Source organism: Homalodisca vitripennis, chromosome 3 (genome assembly GCF_021130785.1).
Source record: "Homalodisca vitripennis isolate AUS2020 chromosome 3, UT_GWSS_2.1, whole genome shotgun sequence".
Classification (NCBI taxonomy): Eukaryota; Metazoa; Arthropoda; class Insecta; order Hemiptera; family Cicadellidae; genus Homalodisca; species Homalodisca vitripennis.
The window spans coordinates 191,961,163-191,981,164 of NC_060209.1; the positions used below are offsets into that span (position 1 = coordinate 191,961,163).

Here is a 20,002-nt window from a genome sequence, read left to right on the forward strand (position 1 = left end):
GTTGAGACCTATACTTGCACAAATGGTTAAAATATTTTCGTAAATATATATTCACGTAAATAAAATAAAGTACTACGTAAGTGTTATAAGTCTTCAGGATCGGTTTGTTTTCATTCGAAATGTATCGAATGCAAAGTGAAAACTGGTCTTTTCCAGACACATCAAGCGTTTTCACCTCCTAAAATGGAAAAACAATCTGCACTATTTACAGCTTGAACAACATTTTTCTGCATAAGTTTTCCTTAAATTTCAATAATTCATTCTGGACTTCAGGACTAATATAGGTTGCATTTCGTGCACTATTAAAGATGTGGCGTTTTATACTTTTATCGGTGACTGATCTGTACCCGAGCAACGCTCGAAAATTTCCCTCTTTTTCTAATGGTTTTTTGGCCGTTAGGGGGTATTTAATTTCCCTCACAGAATATAATTGTGTCAATCATAGGCTTGAGTAAGACTCTGTTTTGTTCTTTTTCTTTATTCTCCTGTGAATCCAACATCACATTGATGACTTCTACTCGGCCAGAATCAAACTTCGTAAAGTTTCTGTAGCTATACAAGAAACTTTGTGGTACTAGAGTTCCTGTGAGAGGTGAATTTGCCTATTAAATCTTTCCATTTTCTATTTGGCGTGGATACTAAAGCTCCATATTTTGGGTATTTTCCTTTTACCCGTGAACTCAGAGTAGTATTTAGACTCACTTGTAATACTTTTAGTTGGAGAAAACATGGGATTTTTATTTATTTATTTAACGGCATTGCCATTTTTACAGTGTTTACAAAGTATGGTGCACAACAATACTATATGGTATTACAATACTGTTTACATGCCTAAAACAATATCAGATAATAAATAATAAATGCTCCAGTATTCATACATACATACACATATGTATATATATATATATATATATATATATATATATATATATATATATATATATATATATATATATATAACCAAATAATAATAATAATAATAGATAATAATATATAGATATATCAATAATAATATATAGATGGATATACCCATGATATATAGATAATAAAAGAATACAATATGTACATGTATATACTTACATACGTAACTAAACAACCAACAATAATCAATATTGAATAGATAATGCGCATAACAACAACTACTACCACTACTAGAACAATAACAACAACAACAACAACAATAATAAATAGTAATAAATAACAATAAATTAAACTCCAATATGCAATACCTACATACCAATGCAATACCAACAGAAACACTTTAACCTAGACATAACAAACTAAACAACAAAATAATAAATGTTACTCAAATTACAATCATAACAAGTAAATAGTGAAACTATTGCGTATTAATTGAAGAGGCTCTGGAGACGGCAGCGCAAGCTGGAAATGCTTGAGGGGTGGAAGAAGTCCAGATCTTCAGAAACTGAATTGCCATGCCTCTGTACTCTAATGATAGAGCTGTTCCTCATGTAATTGGTTCGTACAGATGTTGTATCGAAGAGGTTTTGCGATCTTGTGCCGCAGGTTGGTACTCTGAGAGGAATTCTCTGAAGAAGGTCAGGGCAATCGATGTCAGCCGTTACTAGACGCCAAAGAAACAGGATATCACTCATGATACGTCTAGTTTCGAGGGAGGGAAGCTTCATGAGGGCGGCAACATCATCCAGTGGGACTTCTTGGTACCGATACCCAAGACGGGTCCCGATGAGGCGGAGAAAACGACGCTGGACCGCCTCCAGATCCTGGTCCTTAAGGTAGACCTGGTGAGGTGACCATATGACTCCACAGTATTCGAGGTGGGGTCTTACAAGGGTACAATAAAGAATCCTTAATGAATGAGGGTTGGAGAGGGTTCTAGCAAGGCGATGGATAAGACCCAGATTGCGCAGAGCTCTAGAACAAGCCACACCAACATGGCGATCCCAAGTAAGAGACTGTGTAAATGTGACCCCAAGATCCTTAACTTCAGCTGTTCTTCTGAGAGTGGTGTCATTTACGGTGGACCCTCGTATTATGGGAGCTCTGCAACGGTGGAAAGTCAAAGTTACACATTTTTCCACGTTCAAGGCCATCTTGTTCTTTATACACCAATCGGCGATGTAATTGATATGGGTCTGATGCAGGTCTTGGTCATCCACCGATGCAATCTTCTGATAAAGTTTCAGGTCATAAGCGAATAACAAACAGCCACACTTTATAATAGAAGTGATGTCGTTAACAAAGATGTTAAATAATGCTGGACCAAGTAGGGAACCCTGGGGCACTCCGGACGTGGCAATAAAGGTCTTGGACAATGAACCATTATAGCGAACCTGGAGGATTCGTCCACACAAGTAACTGAACAACCACCGAAGCAAACCCCCACCAAAACCGCAAACCTCCAGTTTCCTTACAAGTAAGCAATGGTCAACGCGGTCAAAAGCTTTAGCGAAGTCAAGCTCAATGACATCCACCTGCTTGTGATCGTTGAAAGCGTCAATAATGTCGGATTGGAATACCATGAGGTTGGTAGCAGAGGATCTGCCCCGCCGGAATCCATGTTGGCGGGGGGTGATAATCTGGGAAACTGTAAAGTCAACTCTACTGAGAACTAGCCCCTCAAATACTTTGGCAAGAACAGGCAAGATAGCAATAGGTCTGTAGTTTTTTATGTCGTCTGTGGGACCTTTTTTGTGGATAGGAACAATAAAGGTCTTCTTGAATGCGTCAGGAAAGACTTCAGTGAATAATGATCTATTAAAGAGCTTGGTGAGTGGATAAGCAAGGAGGTTACAAATATGCTTAATGGCTGATGAAGGTATGAAGTCAGGTCCACATCCCTTTGAATCGTCCAGACTAAGTAGAGCTTGCCGTACTTCAGGAACAGTGAGTACTATTGATGATAATAAGGCAAAGGATGGAGGGGTGAACGGGGGATCATCAGCAACGCCATCATCATGGTTGAAAGCTGCAGAGAAGAAGTCAGCAAAGAGATCAGCTGCAGTTTGGTCTGAAGTTGACGTTATTCCGTCCAATCTAAGGGTTGTGGGAGTAGAGTCACTGCGATTGAGATTCTTTACATATGACCAAAAAACTTTTGGATTATGCGGGAGAACTTCTTGGATGTGATCTGCATACGCCGTGAAACGGTCCTTGGCTAGGGCCTTGCATTGAGCTCTTACTACGGCAAAAACGCTGGTATGTTACTTCGCATCGCGTGGACTTATATTCCTTGTGGAGAGCTTTCTTCAGAAATATTAAGTTCTTTAGATCACGGGAAAACCAGGCTGGAAAGTTGGAAAATCCCCATTTCTTCAAGGGCGAGTGCTTGAGAACAGACTTACTGATTATATCTATTAACACCCAGAAGGACTCATTGATGTCATGGATAGCATCCAGGGAGGCAAAGTCGAACGTGCAAAGATCGTCATGAAGTGTGCGTAGATTACACTTGGCAGGATTTGGAGCAAGATTGTAAGTCAGTGCAGCAGGTGCTGGTATTGGGACAAGGCAATTGGGATTTACCAATTTTTCACTTGTTGGAGTTACAAGGGTACTATCGCTCCTTCCTGACATTTTCTGTATACACAATTCACACTTCCAGGGTACTTTTGAAGTAACGATACAGTAAAAATTAGTTTTGTAATGTTACTGAGACACGATAAATGAAAGTACCCGGTACAATCAATGAGAGTAAACCATTTAGATGAGGTGTCAATAGAAATATTACACTTTTTACAGTTAATTATGAGTAAAATAAGATAGTATAGTTACTTTAAAAACACACTTGCCTTGTAATCACAATCGGCACACATACACAAACGCTAGATGGTTACGGCAATAACCTAACTTCAAATCGACAGTGAGTGATATAGTGTGAATGGGGTGAGAGGGATATGTGTGTGTGTGTGTGTGTGTGTGTGTGTGTGTGTGTGTGTGTGTGTGTGTGTGTGTGTGTGTGTGTGTGAATTAAGTTTTTATTAATTTGCACATGTTTGCAGACGTAAGTGTACTCATATTTTGTATCTACTACTCTTGGCTATGTAGGATAGTACAGTGAAAGCTACTTGTGTGTAGAAGTTAAACAAAGATGTGTTAGAATATATGCATTGATCTTGTATTTAAGGTCATGATGTATATACATTATATTTAAAGTTAGCCAGTACAAAGTTTAATTGGCTGACCATCTAGCGGAGTCTCATCCACCAGTTGATGACGAATGCAGATTTTTGTCTATGTGTTTCCTCTATAGGCCTATTCGCGGTACTTTACGAATGACAACGTAGCGGATTGCAGTATGGTGGGTAACTTTACCTTAGTATTGAAATGAAAAATGGTGAACCTCGGTCTATTAGGAATAGGGATCAGCTCTTCTGCCCAAGGTGTTGCGAAGCCTTCCACGCTAATCCAAAATCTGGCATGTGTTCATTTTTGTATTTTTTAAAAATAAATTTATTTAAAAAAACTGTTTGATTGTCATGTTCGATTTGAATTGTGTGCCTATAATAAGTGAATAAAATATTATTGCCTATTATTGATTATTTAAATATCACCATAAAAACTAATTTTATAAAATCAGAATGATAAGTTCTTTTAACATATTCTTTGCTATCCAAATCATGAATAATCATCTAGAGAACCTTGATATTATCATAACACCACATATACTCGACCATCAAAATAATTTAAAGTTTGTGACATTGTTGACTTTGTTTATTGCATCATCTATTCTGCCTGCCGTCTTGTTCTTACTCCTCTCTCTTGATACTCTATCTGTATTGTGTATTGAATATAAGTTAGGTTATCTAGTGATAATTTGATAGTACTTTATTTTAGATTATTTAAGATCTAGAATATCCATTAAAATGGCATTACATTCTAGATTTATATTGAGATTTCGTGAAAATAAAATAGCAAATTTGTATAGGTCAATATACAGCTTAACTTCGACAGACAGCCAGTCTCATAAACTACAAGCACGTAATTCACCGGCCTATAACCTCCTCAGAAGTAAGTACATTCTTATAAATTTAAATTGTGTAAGGTATAAAAATGTCTTTTATATTAAAACATTCTTATAAAGTCGGAACTGTCATCCATAGTATTAATGTGTTATGTTTATTTGAGTAAAACAGTGCTCTAAGTTGAATAATAATTATGAATAATAACATGTTGAGTTCATAAATTCATAAACTACATCTTTGAGCACTGTGGTGTGGTATATGTGCTAATCTTAGTAAAATATCATGCAACACTATATCCTTATTTTTTAGTCTAATTTATTTAAAAGGGTGCATTATATGCATTGCAACAAAGACAATTCAATCTACAATCTTTTAGATTAAACTGCTGAGCAATACAACCAGAATGTTGAACCAAATTATGTTATAGCTGTAGGTGTTTCCACACAAAACAACAATTAATTTAGGCCTATCATTTTATACATAAGAGGAAAAATAATTTAATGATAAATTTAAAAATAGGTGTGTGTGTCTTTAAGGTAGGCCTATCAATTAAAGCAGTATATACTAATACTTACTTCTTATTAAGTCTATTTTGAAGGATAAACGGTACTTTGGGATTATACCGACCACACTAGTATGAAGAACACAAAAATAGAAATTTATAGAAACAAACATGATAGAACGAAAAAACAACTCTTCAATTACAAAATTACAAACTTACAAGCATTTCCAGGTATTGTGATCGCTGTTATCTTATCTTTCTCGAGAATCCTGATTACGGCAGGCCGCGCGGCATCACGTGATTTGCACGGTACATAATTGCCTTTCCATTACAATTCAATTTATATTTCTGATTAGCCCCTCTAGAATTTGATATTTTACTGATAGGTACTATCTCGAGGGATGTTTTTCTTTCGTCGACATCAGCGCGGGGCAGCACCGAAGGTGCTGTCAATGCCCGCGCTGATGGCCGGAGGCACTCGCATTTTGGGTGGCGGAATGTGATCAAGAATAAAAACAAGTTTTTAGTGTTTTTTTAATAAAGAGTTTAGTTTGGTAAATGATTGTTTTTGTTGAATTTTTGTGTTTGGAGAAATGTAGAGGTAAAACACGGAAGTACAACAAAGCGATGCACCAGCTGAACGGGCGGCGAGACTGCAATCACGTTATCTACTAGACGCTCGACTTTGACCTCTGTCTGAGGATGGGGAGGGGTTTGCGATAAGACAATTCCTGTTTTATATTGACGAAATATTGTTCTACGCTAATCTAGTAATCAGTAGAAACGAAATGTGAAATAACGATTCATGTCTGGGTGTGGTCGGTATAATCCCAAAGTACCGGATAAACACCTAACCTACAGCTTGTAAAAATGTTCAAATATATCAAAATTGTCAGTCTAATCAATAAATGTATTTGGAAGATGATCGGCAATGCGGTCAATCTTGAGTCCAGTTATTAACCCTTTTGGGATTAATTAAAAAATGCTAATGTCACTGCCTGGTTGTATTTAAATTAAATGTTCAGTTAAAGTCAGTGTTTTACTTTTCAAAACTAACACTTTTTATTATGAAAAAGTAATGCATGATTTTAAATATAGAGTAAAACTAGGTATAAAACAATGGTTTTTGTTATACCATTATATTTTTACTTTACAATTTAATATTTAAAACAAATAATGCTTGTTGTTTTTTAAGCCAAAATTCCAAGTTTAATGTATATTTTAAAGCTGTTGGCGCATCAAATCACATTTGTTTTATTAAATATGTATATTTTAACTTTTGTTTTGTAGTATTATTTGTACTTTAATAAACTGTTATAAATAAAATTTATACACATTGCTATTGTTCGGGATATCTAGGCCTAGGCACTGGATGTTAAAATTTCATCTAGTATATCACTAATGTCATTAATTTGTAATTCACTTCTACTTGCAGCCATCAGAAAAATAAATATTAATAAATAAGTAATTCACACAGCATTATTTTAACACCAACCTAGCAACTCAATCCAAGTAATAGAAATTACATATTTTCATGTGAAAATGAGGCCTAAAACTGAATTGGCCTACATTATTTAATCGTACTTTACTCACATATAATCAATAGATTAAAAACTAAAACAAATTTTTATTACAACGATAAATGAACAAAGAATCCGATTCACAGTGGCTCAACTAGTTTGTTTACATCTGAAGACAATTCACTCTGTTGGAATTTTGGTTGCTCATCAAAAAACCAGTAAATGTACTACGAAAAAACAGCTAGAATAAAGCCCAAATAGTTGAAATTATTCCTGAGACGTAGTAGCACAATGCAGAGCCAGTAGAAGCCTCCAAACTAATCTCATACATCAGCAAAATATGACATAGTACACGAGCCTTGCAGTGCCTGTGTTTCGTCCAGAAAGGGTTCAAGAATTTGTTTATTACTCTCAAATTGGATTTGATTCTTTGAGTGTTTGCAGAAGTCAGTAGATGAAAAAAACTGTGATTGACAGTTAAATAGGTTAACTCCGCAAATCTGTTATTAGCTAGTTGTAGTTCCGGTTCAACTTGAAAGGCAAGGTACGATACTAAACCATTACATCATGCCTGGACGTTGAGGGAATGGGGCAGCCAGCCTTGACTAATCACTTTATCCACTAAATTGCACAGTTCATGTTCACCCTTTGTAATTTAACTTCATAAAACATAGCAAAATAAAGTAAGAAATAAACATTTTTATTCAAAAGTTTCCAACATAAACAACAACAAAAATTAATGATTATTATGCTGGCCAAACTCTCATCAGCTGACCAGCTGGGTGAACATCGCTACAGATTCTGGAAGCCAAGAGAGAGTGAGAGTTGACCTAATCCTGTAAAAATTAGATTACGGAAGGTCATGATAAGAACTACACTATAAAGACTTTCCGACATGACCAGCTATAGCTATGATTAGGAAGAAGGCTCAGTAGGGATACCGGCCTGTCCACCAGCCAACAAAATAAAAGTGGCAGATGCCACAATATTTGGTAGTGTACTTATGAATCAGGACTTTGCTAATGTGTCATGTTAAATCATAAGTCTTAATTTGGATGATGCATGTTCCTTCGTGGGATGACCTTCCTTATTGGCAAGGGTGCTATCTAGGAAACATTCATGGCTATGAAACAGTGGGGAGTTCAGTGGGTCGGGAGTCATCCAGGAATAATTACAGGGCAACCTTTAGTGCCTTTTGGTGGTGGTGAGGTCAAGGGAATTTTTTCAAACAGTGGGAAGAACCAATTCTCACAAAGTATGCCACTGAGAAAACTTCCAGTACCTCAAAACTTAATGAAACCTAGCACACAATAAATGGTCTGGTGTCCTTTTACTTTGTCTGTATGGCGTATTGGATTATAATTTTTATGTGTGTAATTTGTGTATTAAATATTTGGGGTAGGGTATGATAAGCGGACCCGGTTTTTTATATCGAAGAATGTAACCATCGATACCTAATATTTGCATCTCAAATCCTAGACTATCAATTGATATAAAAGTATCTATAGTCCTCAATAACAATCATATGTTTTAAATTTAAATATGAATTTAATATTTACAGTGATCAAACAAATTATTATAACGAAAATTAGGAAAACTGAAGACGAGATATTTGCTCCTCTCACAGTAATTAAAGTTGTTTTTTTCCAACCAATTTCACATAATTGGTTTTTCGGTACGAGTCCAACATGTTGAAGCCACGAAAAACACGTCATCATCTGTCGAAGCAATTTCGTGTAGTTTTCTAAAATTGACTGCCATTTTTAATAATCAGATGTAACTTATGTAAAATTGAAATATTATGTTACGTGTGTGTATTATTTGAAAGTGTTTACAGCTGTTGATATAGATTATTTAAGTTAATTGTTCAAAATAATTAATTAATATCGATTGATCATATTGATGGTTATGATTAAGTAATATCTTTTGCCAATTTCAATATAAAGAACCGGGTCCACTTATCTTATGCTACCCAATATTTGATTTTGTTATCTTGGTTTTATCGATGTGTCATGGTGTCAAACGAGGATTTCCTTCCCTTTAGGGGGCTATTTGATATGGTTCAAGTAATCTATTGATAGTTATTTTATACATATTGCTGTTAAGAATGTAGACAGGATTTATGTTATTAGAAAACTACATATTTCATAATTAATGTATTAGTTAATACATATATAATTTGCTGGTTAGCAGTTTGATTATGACCTATATAATAATCTTAAGTATATAAGTTTGTAATGATGACATACAGCAAAAAATGGTTATTTCATCTTTATTTTTACTCAGGATTAAATAAAGTACATATAAAATAAAGCAATCCCTGCTTGGTAAAATGTTTGTTTGATTTTTTTAGCATTTGATGAACTAAGAAACCTGAGTTTGTATTTTAATAAAACAAATAAATTTTTGAATATTGTTCAAATTTGTTTAAATTGTTCAGGATATTATTACAACTAAACGTTCTTTCAGAAAATATGGAACAAATGAATTGATTTTATAACACAAGGTATGCTTTACAAATTTAAATTATAAATTATTATTACAAAAATAACTAACTAAACTGAGTTAAAAATCTTTTTCCGTGTGATTTAAAAAGTTATTGGATATAGTACACACATTTCTTATCATTAAACACAAAACATTGTTATTTTTTATTACCAGTTTTAAAGATATTATAGAATTTGTGCTAAGCATTACAAAAGTTTAGTTTTTACTCTGGTATTCTTGGGGGAGTTACTTGCAGAAAAGCCTGATACTTGTAGATTCAGCTTGTAAAACTCTCTGGCAACAAAGGGTCTGGGGCCAGTTGGTTTCAACCACAGGCCATTTGAAAATTTTAAGATTTGGAGTCTCAAATTTTGACACAATCTGTGCATAAAGTCTAATGAAACTATTTTGAATACATTCTCTCAGTGTGATTTAGGCGATTGAATCTAATGTCTATTAGATTTTGTTTAGTACATTATTGTATTTTTTATTTCACAGCCCACGATCCTCACTTTGTGTCAAGTGCAAAGTTCTTCTTAAGTACAAAAGCTGAAGCTGAAACTGTTGACAACGATGAGCGATCCGTTAACCGAGATACTGAAAAACCTAAAGGTAACATTATTATATCTGTAATAGCAATAAAGATTATTGACATATTATGGAAATAGGTATTATAGATGGCAAAGTTATTGTTTTAAAGCTTTAGATATGTAATTAATGAATATAAGTAGTGTATCCTACGTAACATTTCTTCAGCACTTGAATGGTTTTGGTTATTCATTCATTCATGTTATTACACCAAACGCTAAAAGTGGCAGTCAAAGAAAGTTTTCTGGATGATTTTTTATTTTCCTCCAGAGGTTCACTAAATCCTTATTATACATGTTATGTGACCAAACCTGTAGTGTTATAATTATGTAATCAGAAATTGTCACAAAATATGATTCAAGAAATGCATAATATTCCTCAAATTTGTTCTATCTTTCACGTACTAATTTTATTTTTTCCATTCCAGAAATTTGTTCAACAACACTTATTCTTGAACCCAGAAATGAGCTGTTAGAGTCAAACTTAGACCCTTTTTTGATATATATTTTCTTTTTTTGTAGTTTATACCTTCTTTATATAGAGACACTGTATGGTTTATCAAAGGAACATATCTTTATTATTGATTTATATATATGTAATCATTTTGGCATCATGAAATTCTCTTATTATTGCTATTTATTGCTATGTTTCATTCCTAGACAATTGGCTGTGTCCTATCCGCTCAAAAGTTTATTGCACTTAGGATGGTAAAACTTTAGTCCTATTGTAGTCAAACTGTCCTCTTCACCTGATACCCCTTGTCTGCATTCCAGGACAGACATCGGTACTACAGTTGGAAAGGAGCTCATTGCTCCAGTGATGCCAACTCCTACAAGCAAGTTTTTACAGCTTCTTTGCTGCTTTGTTTTGTACTGATTTCGGCCACCGCACGAGTTGCATATATAACCATTGGTTTCTTTATGCCCTCATAGATCTTGTTTATCATCCACGAGTTCAAGCCCCCTGTATATATCCAAATAATATTTTACAACCCCAAATACTTTTTGCTATGTACATAACATTGTCTAAATGAATATTTCATGTAAACCTCTCTCAAATATTACTCTTAGTTTCTTAATCCTTCTAGGTTATTCCAACCCGAAATTCCCTCTTGTGGTAACTGTTACAACAGTTCTTTAGCAGTGTAGATATTAAGACCCTCACCTTTATTTTAATTACAAAATCTTGGGTATTTTGGCTGAAGTTCTCCATAGTACCTCCATCTCTGTCATACAAATTTAATTATATATTATATTATTAACAAGTATTGTTATTTTGTCTGAAAAAGGCAATTTTGTCTTGGTAAGTTAATAACGAGTTTTGAAATTTATTTTATGTTTATTCATAAAATATCTTGGCAGGTTTTGTACACCAAGTTAAAAAGTAGGTGGCAGTAAAAGGGTTAATTTATGTGGCACATGTTGATGATATTTTATCAAATTGACTACATTTTACCAACCAAGACATATTCTTTCCAAGAGCCGTTTTTTAACAGAAAATTTTATCCTTTGTGTATGGTTTAACCCTCTAAGTGGCAAGCGCCGTCTGAGACGTATGATTCACGCCGCCGTGAAGTGGCAAGCGCCGTCACAGCCGTCGCTTCACATTTAAGGCCGTTGCTCCGCAACCATCCATTATTTTTAGACCTGGTTTGAACTATCGTATTCTCCATGAAATTTCCTATACATATCATATAGTATAGTGTGTATTCATGTTACTAATGTTTGCTGGCTTAAATGATTCCGACGGTTTTCGTATGACCTGGCGGCAGACAAGAGATCAGCTGTCTACTCGTCTCGTCACTGTTTTGTTTGGCGACTTTGCGTACTGTTATTGTTTATCGCGTTGTTCGTGTTACCGGTAAATGTTTAGGTTATTCGTTCGTCATGAAAAATGTTGGGGTACTTTGGGATTATACCGACTACACCAGTATGAGGAACACAAACAAATAAATTTATAGAAAAAAAACATAGAACGAAAAAGCAACTCTTCAATTACAAACTTACAATGATTATTAATTGTTAATGGGTTTCCTGTGACGCCCAGAAAACAGCAATATCAAGGATTAGTGAGTCTAGTGGATTTCCGCCTTCAGCAGCAATTGCCGACCGCAACGCATATTTTAGATGTAGGCAACTAGTCATGATCTTGTAAAAAACGAATGGCCCCCTCTTCGCTCTTGGGTAAATCTGAAATTCTCATAGTGTCACCCATCACAAATCTATTACACACACATAAAACACGGAAGTACAACAAAGCGACAGACACTTCGGCACGAAAAGTACAAGAATGCGGCGCACAAGCTGAACGGGCGGCGAGAATCTGTAGTTACGTTATCTACTAGATCGCTCGACTTTGACCTCTGTCTGAGGATGGGGAGGGGTTTGCGATAAGACAATCTCTGTTTTATATTTACGAAATATACTGTGCTATGACAAACTAAGCCACTATTATACTATTATAGGCCCTACACTACTGGGAGGAAAAGACAAGCCCCTTCTAGTGACTTGGGAGTAAAAAGACCAGTTTATACATAGATTTAGTTTTTCCCATCTAACTTTTTTGTTCTTGTGAATAGAAAAAAATGTATAAGAAGTAATTTGTTTAGAATAAAATTGTGTATATTCTGTGAATTTGACATTATTTTGTAGCTCCAGTAGTTCCAAAGTGACGGACAGTAGAACTTAAAAATTATTTTTTCTAAAAAAGTTTTTTACATATCTACAATGATATTAATCTGAAAATAATGGTAAGGCACCAAATATTATATTTATTCTTATTCTATATTTCATAAGGAAAACAAAAATATATAATGTTGCTAGGTTATCACTTACATAATATTTTCTAAAAATAAGTTTAACGATCACTGCAATTTACCCAAAAACGGCCTGCCACTGAGACCACAAATGACCGCCACTTATAGGGTTAAAGTTTGTTCATAGCGTATTGTTTTTTTATTGGCATTAACACAAATATTTAATAGTGGTTCTTAAATAATATTGTAATCATACTGTTCGTTATATTGTATATGTAGAAATAAATATATTTGTTTTGAAATTGGTTGCATTTAGTTTAAAATATTATGGTGGATTGAATTTTCCTAATTATTATTCTTACATTTTGTGTATGGTTTTGTATTTTTATAGTTAATACATTTACCTTTTATAGGGGAAGGTGAGAAGTTGGAATTCCAAGCAGAAACTCGCATGTTACTTGATATTGTGGCAAAGTCTTTATATTCAGAAAAGGAGGTAAGTATGGTTCACCATCTAGATCTCTTGTGGAGAACCATAGCAGACTAGGCCTAGATATATCATGAGATGTCTCCCTATACATACATTTACTGAACTTAAACACAAGTAGAACTGGCAAGGTGAAGCTTTGAAACAGTTCAGCTGACCATTCCTCATAATGTTTCACATGTGTTTATTTTCAAAGCTTGACCTGCTAGTTTATTTACGTCTATTATACCTCTTCTGTGAAAATGAAGAATTGGATATTTAGGGGAGAGGTTTATGCAAAATCATGCACATCTCTGTTTACTAATAATTTACAAAATCATGCACACCATTTACATAATTTAAAATCATGCAGATCTCTAAGATTACCATAATTTGTTTTGTCATCTTAGTTAATCAATTAAACATTTTGATTTAACATACAATAAAACTTGCAATAATTGTGCTTTCAACACTGTGAGTATACATAAGCCAGTTTGTTAACTCATGATCTATTATTGCATATGTGGTTTTGTTTTTCTGTCTACATAAATAATAACTAAATTTGTTTCAAAACAAATCAATCTCTTTTACAAACTCAGTATATTATATAATGGTTTCTAATTTTATTGTAAATATGATGAAGTGTTGATTTAAAAATAAACTGTGACAGGTATTCATCAGAGAGCTGATCTCGAATGCGAGCGATGCGCTGGAGAAGCTCAGGTACCTCAGTTTGTCCGAGGGTGCTGGTATAGACTCTCTGGGCAACACTGAGATCCGGATCTTCACAGACAAGCAGAACCGGACTTTCATTATCCAGGTACAGTGTGATGCAGCACTTACGGAATACTTGTGTCTCATTTTCACTCATGGTTTCTCCTAGTTAACCCTTTGCGCTCGAGAGTAAAATTTTTGGTCACTACCAAAAACTCGGGTCTCTATTGAACAAGTACTGGCGAAAACCTCGGAGCCCTTTTTATCAATCTTGTAAAGGTTTTGTTAAAAGTTTGTAACTTTTTTATTTTAGCAGATAGAGTTATAATTTTGGTTTTGTTTTATTTCTCATAAAATTTTATATTGTAAAAAATATATATATTTGTAATTACCTTATTTTTAATACCTTTTTTTTCACTAAAAAAAACATTTTTTTGCAAAAATTTTTACAAAAGTTAACTTTTAGCTGTTATAACTGAAAAACATTGCATTGACATTATATAAACTATTATTATTTCTAGGTTCCTTACATAATGTTAACATGCACATAAAATTTCATAAACTTACCTCTATAAACAAAAATGTTGTAGACAGTTTTGTAATTTCCGACAATTTCCCCAAATAGTGAGTTATTTGTCAAATGATTGAATATTTACTTTTTTATATCTTTTTATGCCCGTAATACCGGTACTTTGGGATTATACCGACTGCACTAGTATGAAGAACACAAAAATATAAATTTATAGAAACAAACATGATAGAACGAAAAAACAACTCTTTACTTACAAAATTACAAACTTACAACGATTATCAATGGAGTCAGATTCCATTATATGCCCCCAACGCTGAAACCTTTTTCAATGAACTTAGAACGTTATAAAACAATGTGGTTGAGTAACAGAACTAACATTCCATCAATCAACAAGCATTTCCAGGTATTGTGATCGGTATTTTTGTCGTTGTTATCTTTCTCGAGAATTCCGATTACGGCAGGCCGCGCAGCATCACATGATTATTTAAGTTTTTTGCACGGTACATAATTGCCTTTCCATTACAATTCAATTTATATTTCTGATCAGCCCCTCTAGAATTTGATATTTTACTGATAGGTACTATCTCAAGGGATGTTTTTCTTTCGTTGACATCAGCGCGCTGATAGCCGGAGGCACTCGCATTTTGGGTGGCGGAGTGTGATCAAGAATAAAAACAAGTTGTGTGTTTTTTCAACAAAGAGTTTAGTTTTTGTTTGGTAATGTTTGTTTTTGTTGAATTTTTGTGTTTGGAGAAATGTAGGGGTAAAACACGGAAGTACAACAAAGCGACGCACCAGCTGAACGGGCGGCGAGACTCTGCAATCACGTTATCTACTAGACCGCTCGACTTTGACCTCTGTCTGAGGATGGGGAGGGGTTTGCGATAAGACAATTCCTGTTTTATATTGACGAAATATTGTTCTACGCTAATCTAGTAATCAGTAGAAGCAAAATGTCAAATAACGATTCATGTCTGGGTGTGGTTGGTATAATCCCAAAGTACCGTAATACCTCCCTCATTTTCACTTTTGGCATCGCCAGATGATTTCAAATCTGATATGTTACTGACAAAAATATCACTCAGATCGTCAACATAACCTTATTGACTGAAATAACTTATCAGACTAAGCAAAACAATGAAGAAATCAGCTGTTGAAGTTGGGATCAAATCAGCTGACGAAAATGGTGAAGTTGACAAACCTCTACAACACAATGTAAAACTGCAAAATCACCGCAATAGAGTATAAAGGTTTACTACGTTTTTACAACCAACAACTATCCAGCTTGCGTATATCGCAAATTTACCGCATTTGGATAATTTATAAAACCAGTATAAAGGATTTACCAAACGTCCGACATTTCGGACGTCCGAGGTTTTGGCCAAAACAACGATGTCCGATATTTCGGACGTCGGAGTGCAAAGGGTTAATAAAGAGCAAAGAAAGCTTTGTGGAATTAAAAGTAACATTAAAATGTATTTTCAGGAACTACAATGGAACAAAACTAATAAAACTTTCAACAATACATTTAACCCTTAAAGCGCCAAACATTTTCAGCTAAACTCTGGATTAGCGCTCATTTATTATAAAAAAATTCAAATTAGATTTTCTCAACGCTAATTTTAAATTCTTTTTTTAGGTAACAAAATAAAACAGAAACTGCAAAAAAATATCTTTTATCATATTTATTGCCCTAAATACACATATGATTTACTATGTAGCGTTCCAGCTCCTTTTACCCAATGCTTACTGTTTCCTTTTTTTTATTATGTATCTAAATTGCGTGCTTATATGTACTAGAATAGAACTAGAAAATAAGTATATTACATATTTAATACAAATTTATTATAAAAAATTAAATTTTCATGCCAAAAATTTGAAAACCTAATATTTTCCAAATTCTTAGCCCTCTAACGGGTGTTATTTTTATAATTACAAAATGGTTTTCAGATGTTTATAGAAGTAAATAAAAGATTGTAACACTTATTGGAGTAAAAAACAAGCCGAAATATAAATAATAAAAATAAATGTAGAATTTCGGAACAAGAGCCAAAATACATAATTATAAATATTAGGAGTCAAAATATTTCTACGAGGAAAAAAGACTTTTATCGCCATTCAAGAAATTGTTTATTTCAAAAGTTTATAAATATATAACTTTCATAAAAAGATGATCATATAACACATAAAACTACACAGTAGTTTACCGATCAACTATTCGCACTGCTTCAACAGGATATGAAGAAGAACACAAGAGCTGCCCGGCGAGGCAGTGACGTACGCATAAATGCGCTTGCGGCGTTGAGCAATATTACCAAACTGCCAGCTGTTCAACAAAAACCGGTTCAGTATCGATCGATAAACACAAAGATTGTCACGTGATGAGGCACAGCTCCGCTACACTACTGTAACATACACCCCTCACAGTCTAGCGGACAAACTCTGAACTAACAATGCAAAATAGTAAAAACAAGTATATTGCGCGTCTACGCGCTTACGGCGTTCAGAGCAAAGTCGATCCTCGCGCGCATATGCGCTTACGGCGCTTTAAGGGTTAATACATGTATGTATATTCATGATCAATAGAATTAACATTATAAAACTCCCATTCTGTAATCTTGTATTTAGGCCTTTTAATGTAAGACATTGTTTTACAAGAAGCATTATCTATCAGTATAATAGATAATTGATAATGCTTATCATTGGGACTGTCACATATTCTGATAATCAACTTGTCTAGATTATTAAATATATTATCAAAACCCTCTTTTAAATTATAAGTTGTAATTGGCTGAGCTTTAGCAAAGTCTATCTTTCGTGAGGCTGAAAAAATTTCATTTTTGTCTGTCTGTCCATGTGATATCTTGAAAACGAGCTGACCTATAGACTTAAAATTGTTCATGAAGCTTTATTTCTATATGAGGAACACCGAGTTCGATGATGGTGCATGTCACTCCATGGAATTTGGCTGAGCGTTAGTGAATATTTTTACTTTGCTCGTATGGGTAACTATGATGGCAACAAGAAAGTAGTGTAGTAAATAAATTTGTAAACAAACTCAATATCCAAACAAAACAACATCCATAAGAGATTCAAACATCTGACATATTAACACATGTAGCCTAACTATTCCAACACATACATCATTCCATGTGTAGACTTTGAATTTTACATGAAACTTAATTTCTACAAGAATTAGTTCTCTGATACGCTATTTTTTCTCAACTTCTTTTTTATGATTATCTGTCTGGCTATTTTTCAGCAGGATATCTCGAGATTGAAATGAGTTATAGATTTAAAATTTTGCATGCAATCTCAGCAGAGCCTGTATAGATTTAAAATTTTGCATGCAATCTCAGCAGAGCCTGTATAGATTTAAAATTTTGCATGCAATCTCAGCAGAGCCTGTATAGATTTAAAATTTTGCATGCAATCTCAGCAGAGCCTGTATAGATTTAAAATTTTGCATGCAATCAGCAGAGCCAGTATAGATTTAAAATTTTGCATGCAATCTCAGCAGAGCCTGTGTAGATTTAAAATTTTACATGCAATCTCAGCAGAGCCTGTATAGATTTAAAATTTTACATGCAATCTCAGCAGAGCCAGTATAGATTTAAAATTTTGCATGCAATCTCAGCAGAGCCTGTAATGGCACATGGTCTGGCGTGCATTACCTTGCTTATTCATATATTTCAGTCCAGTACCAAACAACAAATCGCCTAAAACATAAAACCGGCTTGACACATGAAAGTTGTCGCACTAAACATTCAACATTCTGAACTGATTTGTCAGATCTTGTCTGCAAACAAGTGCAGGTCAGTGACAGACACCGTGCTGGCCACTCTTCTCTAGGGAGAGGAGTTTCTACATGATGTAATGAGACAAGGGTGTGGTCTACAGTGTGCATGATGTCACTGAGTCAGTAACAACACGCTGATTCACTCTTCAGCTCATTGCTCCGTATTGCTTCCTGTACATGTCTTCTAGTTGTAATACTTTGTACTATTTTAGTTAACATTGAGTAAGTTCGGAAATAAGAGGTGTGTTTATGTCCAGCCCCACGTTGTTTTCGTCAATTGTATAAATTCGAATATGTGTGTGAATATTTTGTATCGTCTAGTTCAATGTTGTAGTCAATTTGTGTAGGTTCGGAAATATCTGCTCCTCGTTGGTTAAGCCATTTTGATATGTGTTGGTTATTCCCACATGTTGTTTGCTCCAATTTTAATAAGTTTGGACTGCTTCACTTTGGTAATCTCAATCTATAAGATGCCGAGATGTGTCTAGTCACACTTTGGTGCAGTAAATTGTTAAGATGTCAGAATTTGGGTGTTAACTGATATCTGCTCCCAAGTGAGGCATTCAGTGTTTATTTTAGTCACAACCCCTCAATACTAGTCATTTCATTAAAAAAAGGTGGATTCAAGTCCTTGAAAATTACATAATTTTGCAACCTTTTGGCATCGCAACCGGAAGAAGGGCACCATTCCAGAGAACGAATTATTAAGACTACTATGAATATGTCGCTATATTCCCCCATCCACATCTTACCAGCATTGATGAATTATTTTATCTAATAATTTACACGTAATGCCAAAAGTTTCAATAACAATATAAACCGAGGCCTAGATGACTCGTGTCAATATCCGTCCCACTCTTTACGATAGCCATGCAATGACATCCGCACTTCCAGCTTGTCTCTTGATGGCAGTAATCTGCCTACATGACTGAACTTGTCCTGTAGTATAACAAGCTGACAGTTGTGTTCGCTTACTGACTGATCGCTTACACACCAATTGAAATCTATTGTGGAACTCACCGTAATGTAAGTTATGTGCTTTACACTTGTCTCCAGGGACTCAGTATGGCCCAAGTGCATCTTGGGATTGTTGCAGATCTGAGCACTATACAGCCCAGTGTAATAGTTGATTATTTAAAGTGCATATTACATTTTGATTCTCTTTGTGTTTTCAGGACACAGGGGTCGGCATGACTAAAGAAGAACTCATCTCTAACCTAGGTACAATAGCACGGTCTGGATCCAAAGTAAGTAGATATTGTTATGTTGACTTTGGGTAGTATGAAATTGTGTAGATTGATACATGATACACTGGACAAGCCAAGTCGGGACTTGTAGTGCGTCTGTGTAGGACATTTACCCCAGCCAAGGGGAGTTAACCATTTAAATTTTCATTTTATAGTTGGTTTGTAAATCACAAATATTTGTAGTTAACTTAATTTCTTTTATCTGACTACATAATTGTTTTTAGATTTGTGTTTTATATATTTTGTATAATACTTAATCCTTGATTGAATATTGTTCAGTGCTAATTAATAATTTGTCAAAATTCTTGAAAATATATTAAATATCTGCGGGTGTACAGGGCAGAATATTAACTGTTTGAGAGTTAATAGAAATTTTCATAACATTTTAATATCTGTCAGTTTACCAGTTAACTACTGGGTCATTCCATTTCAATTCAACCAATGAA

The 20,002-nt window shown here is 34.5% G+C and overlaps 1 protein-coding gene across 2 annotated transcripts in view; it reads left to right on the forward strand.

The window, feature by feature from the left end:
• Positions 1-4,736: 4,736 nt before the first annotated feature.
• LOC124357926 (heat shock protein 75 kDa, mitochondrial) overlaps positions 4,737-20,002 on the forward strand; it is a 54,328-nt gene continuing 39,062 nt past the window's right edge. Inside the window, exons 1-5 of one of the 2 annotated variants that reach the window (XM_046810049.1) lie at positions 4,737-4,992; positions 9,954-10,067; positions 13,212-13,294; positions 13,935-14,084; positions 19,485-19,556. In XM_046810049.1, coding sequence (XP_046666005.1) covers positions 4,848-4,992; positions 9,954-10,067; positions 13,212-13,294; positions 13,935-14,084; positions 19,485-19,556 — 564 coding nt within the window. In that variant the 5' untranslated portion in view covers positions 4,737-4,847. The remainder of the gene's footprint in view (positions 4,993-9,953; positions 10,068-13,211; positions 13,295-13,934; positions 14,085-19,484; positions 19,557-20,002) is intronic. The other variant, XM_046810048.1, reaches the window with a different exon arrangement.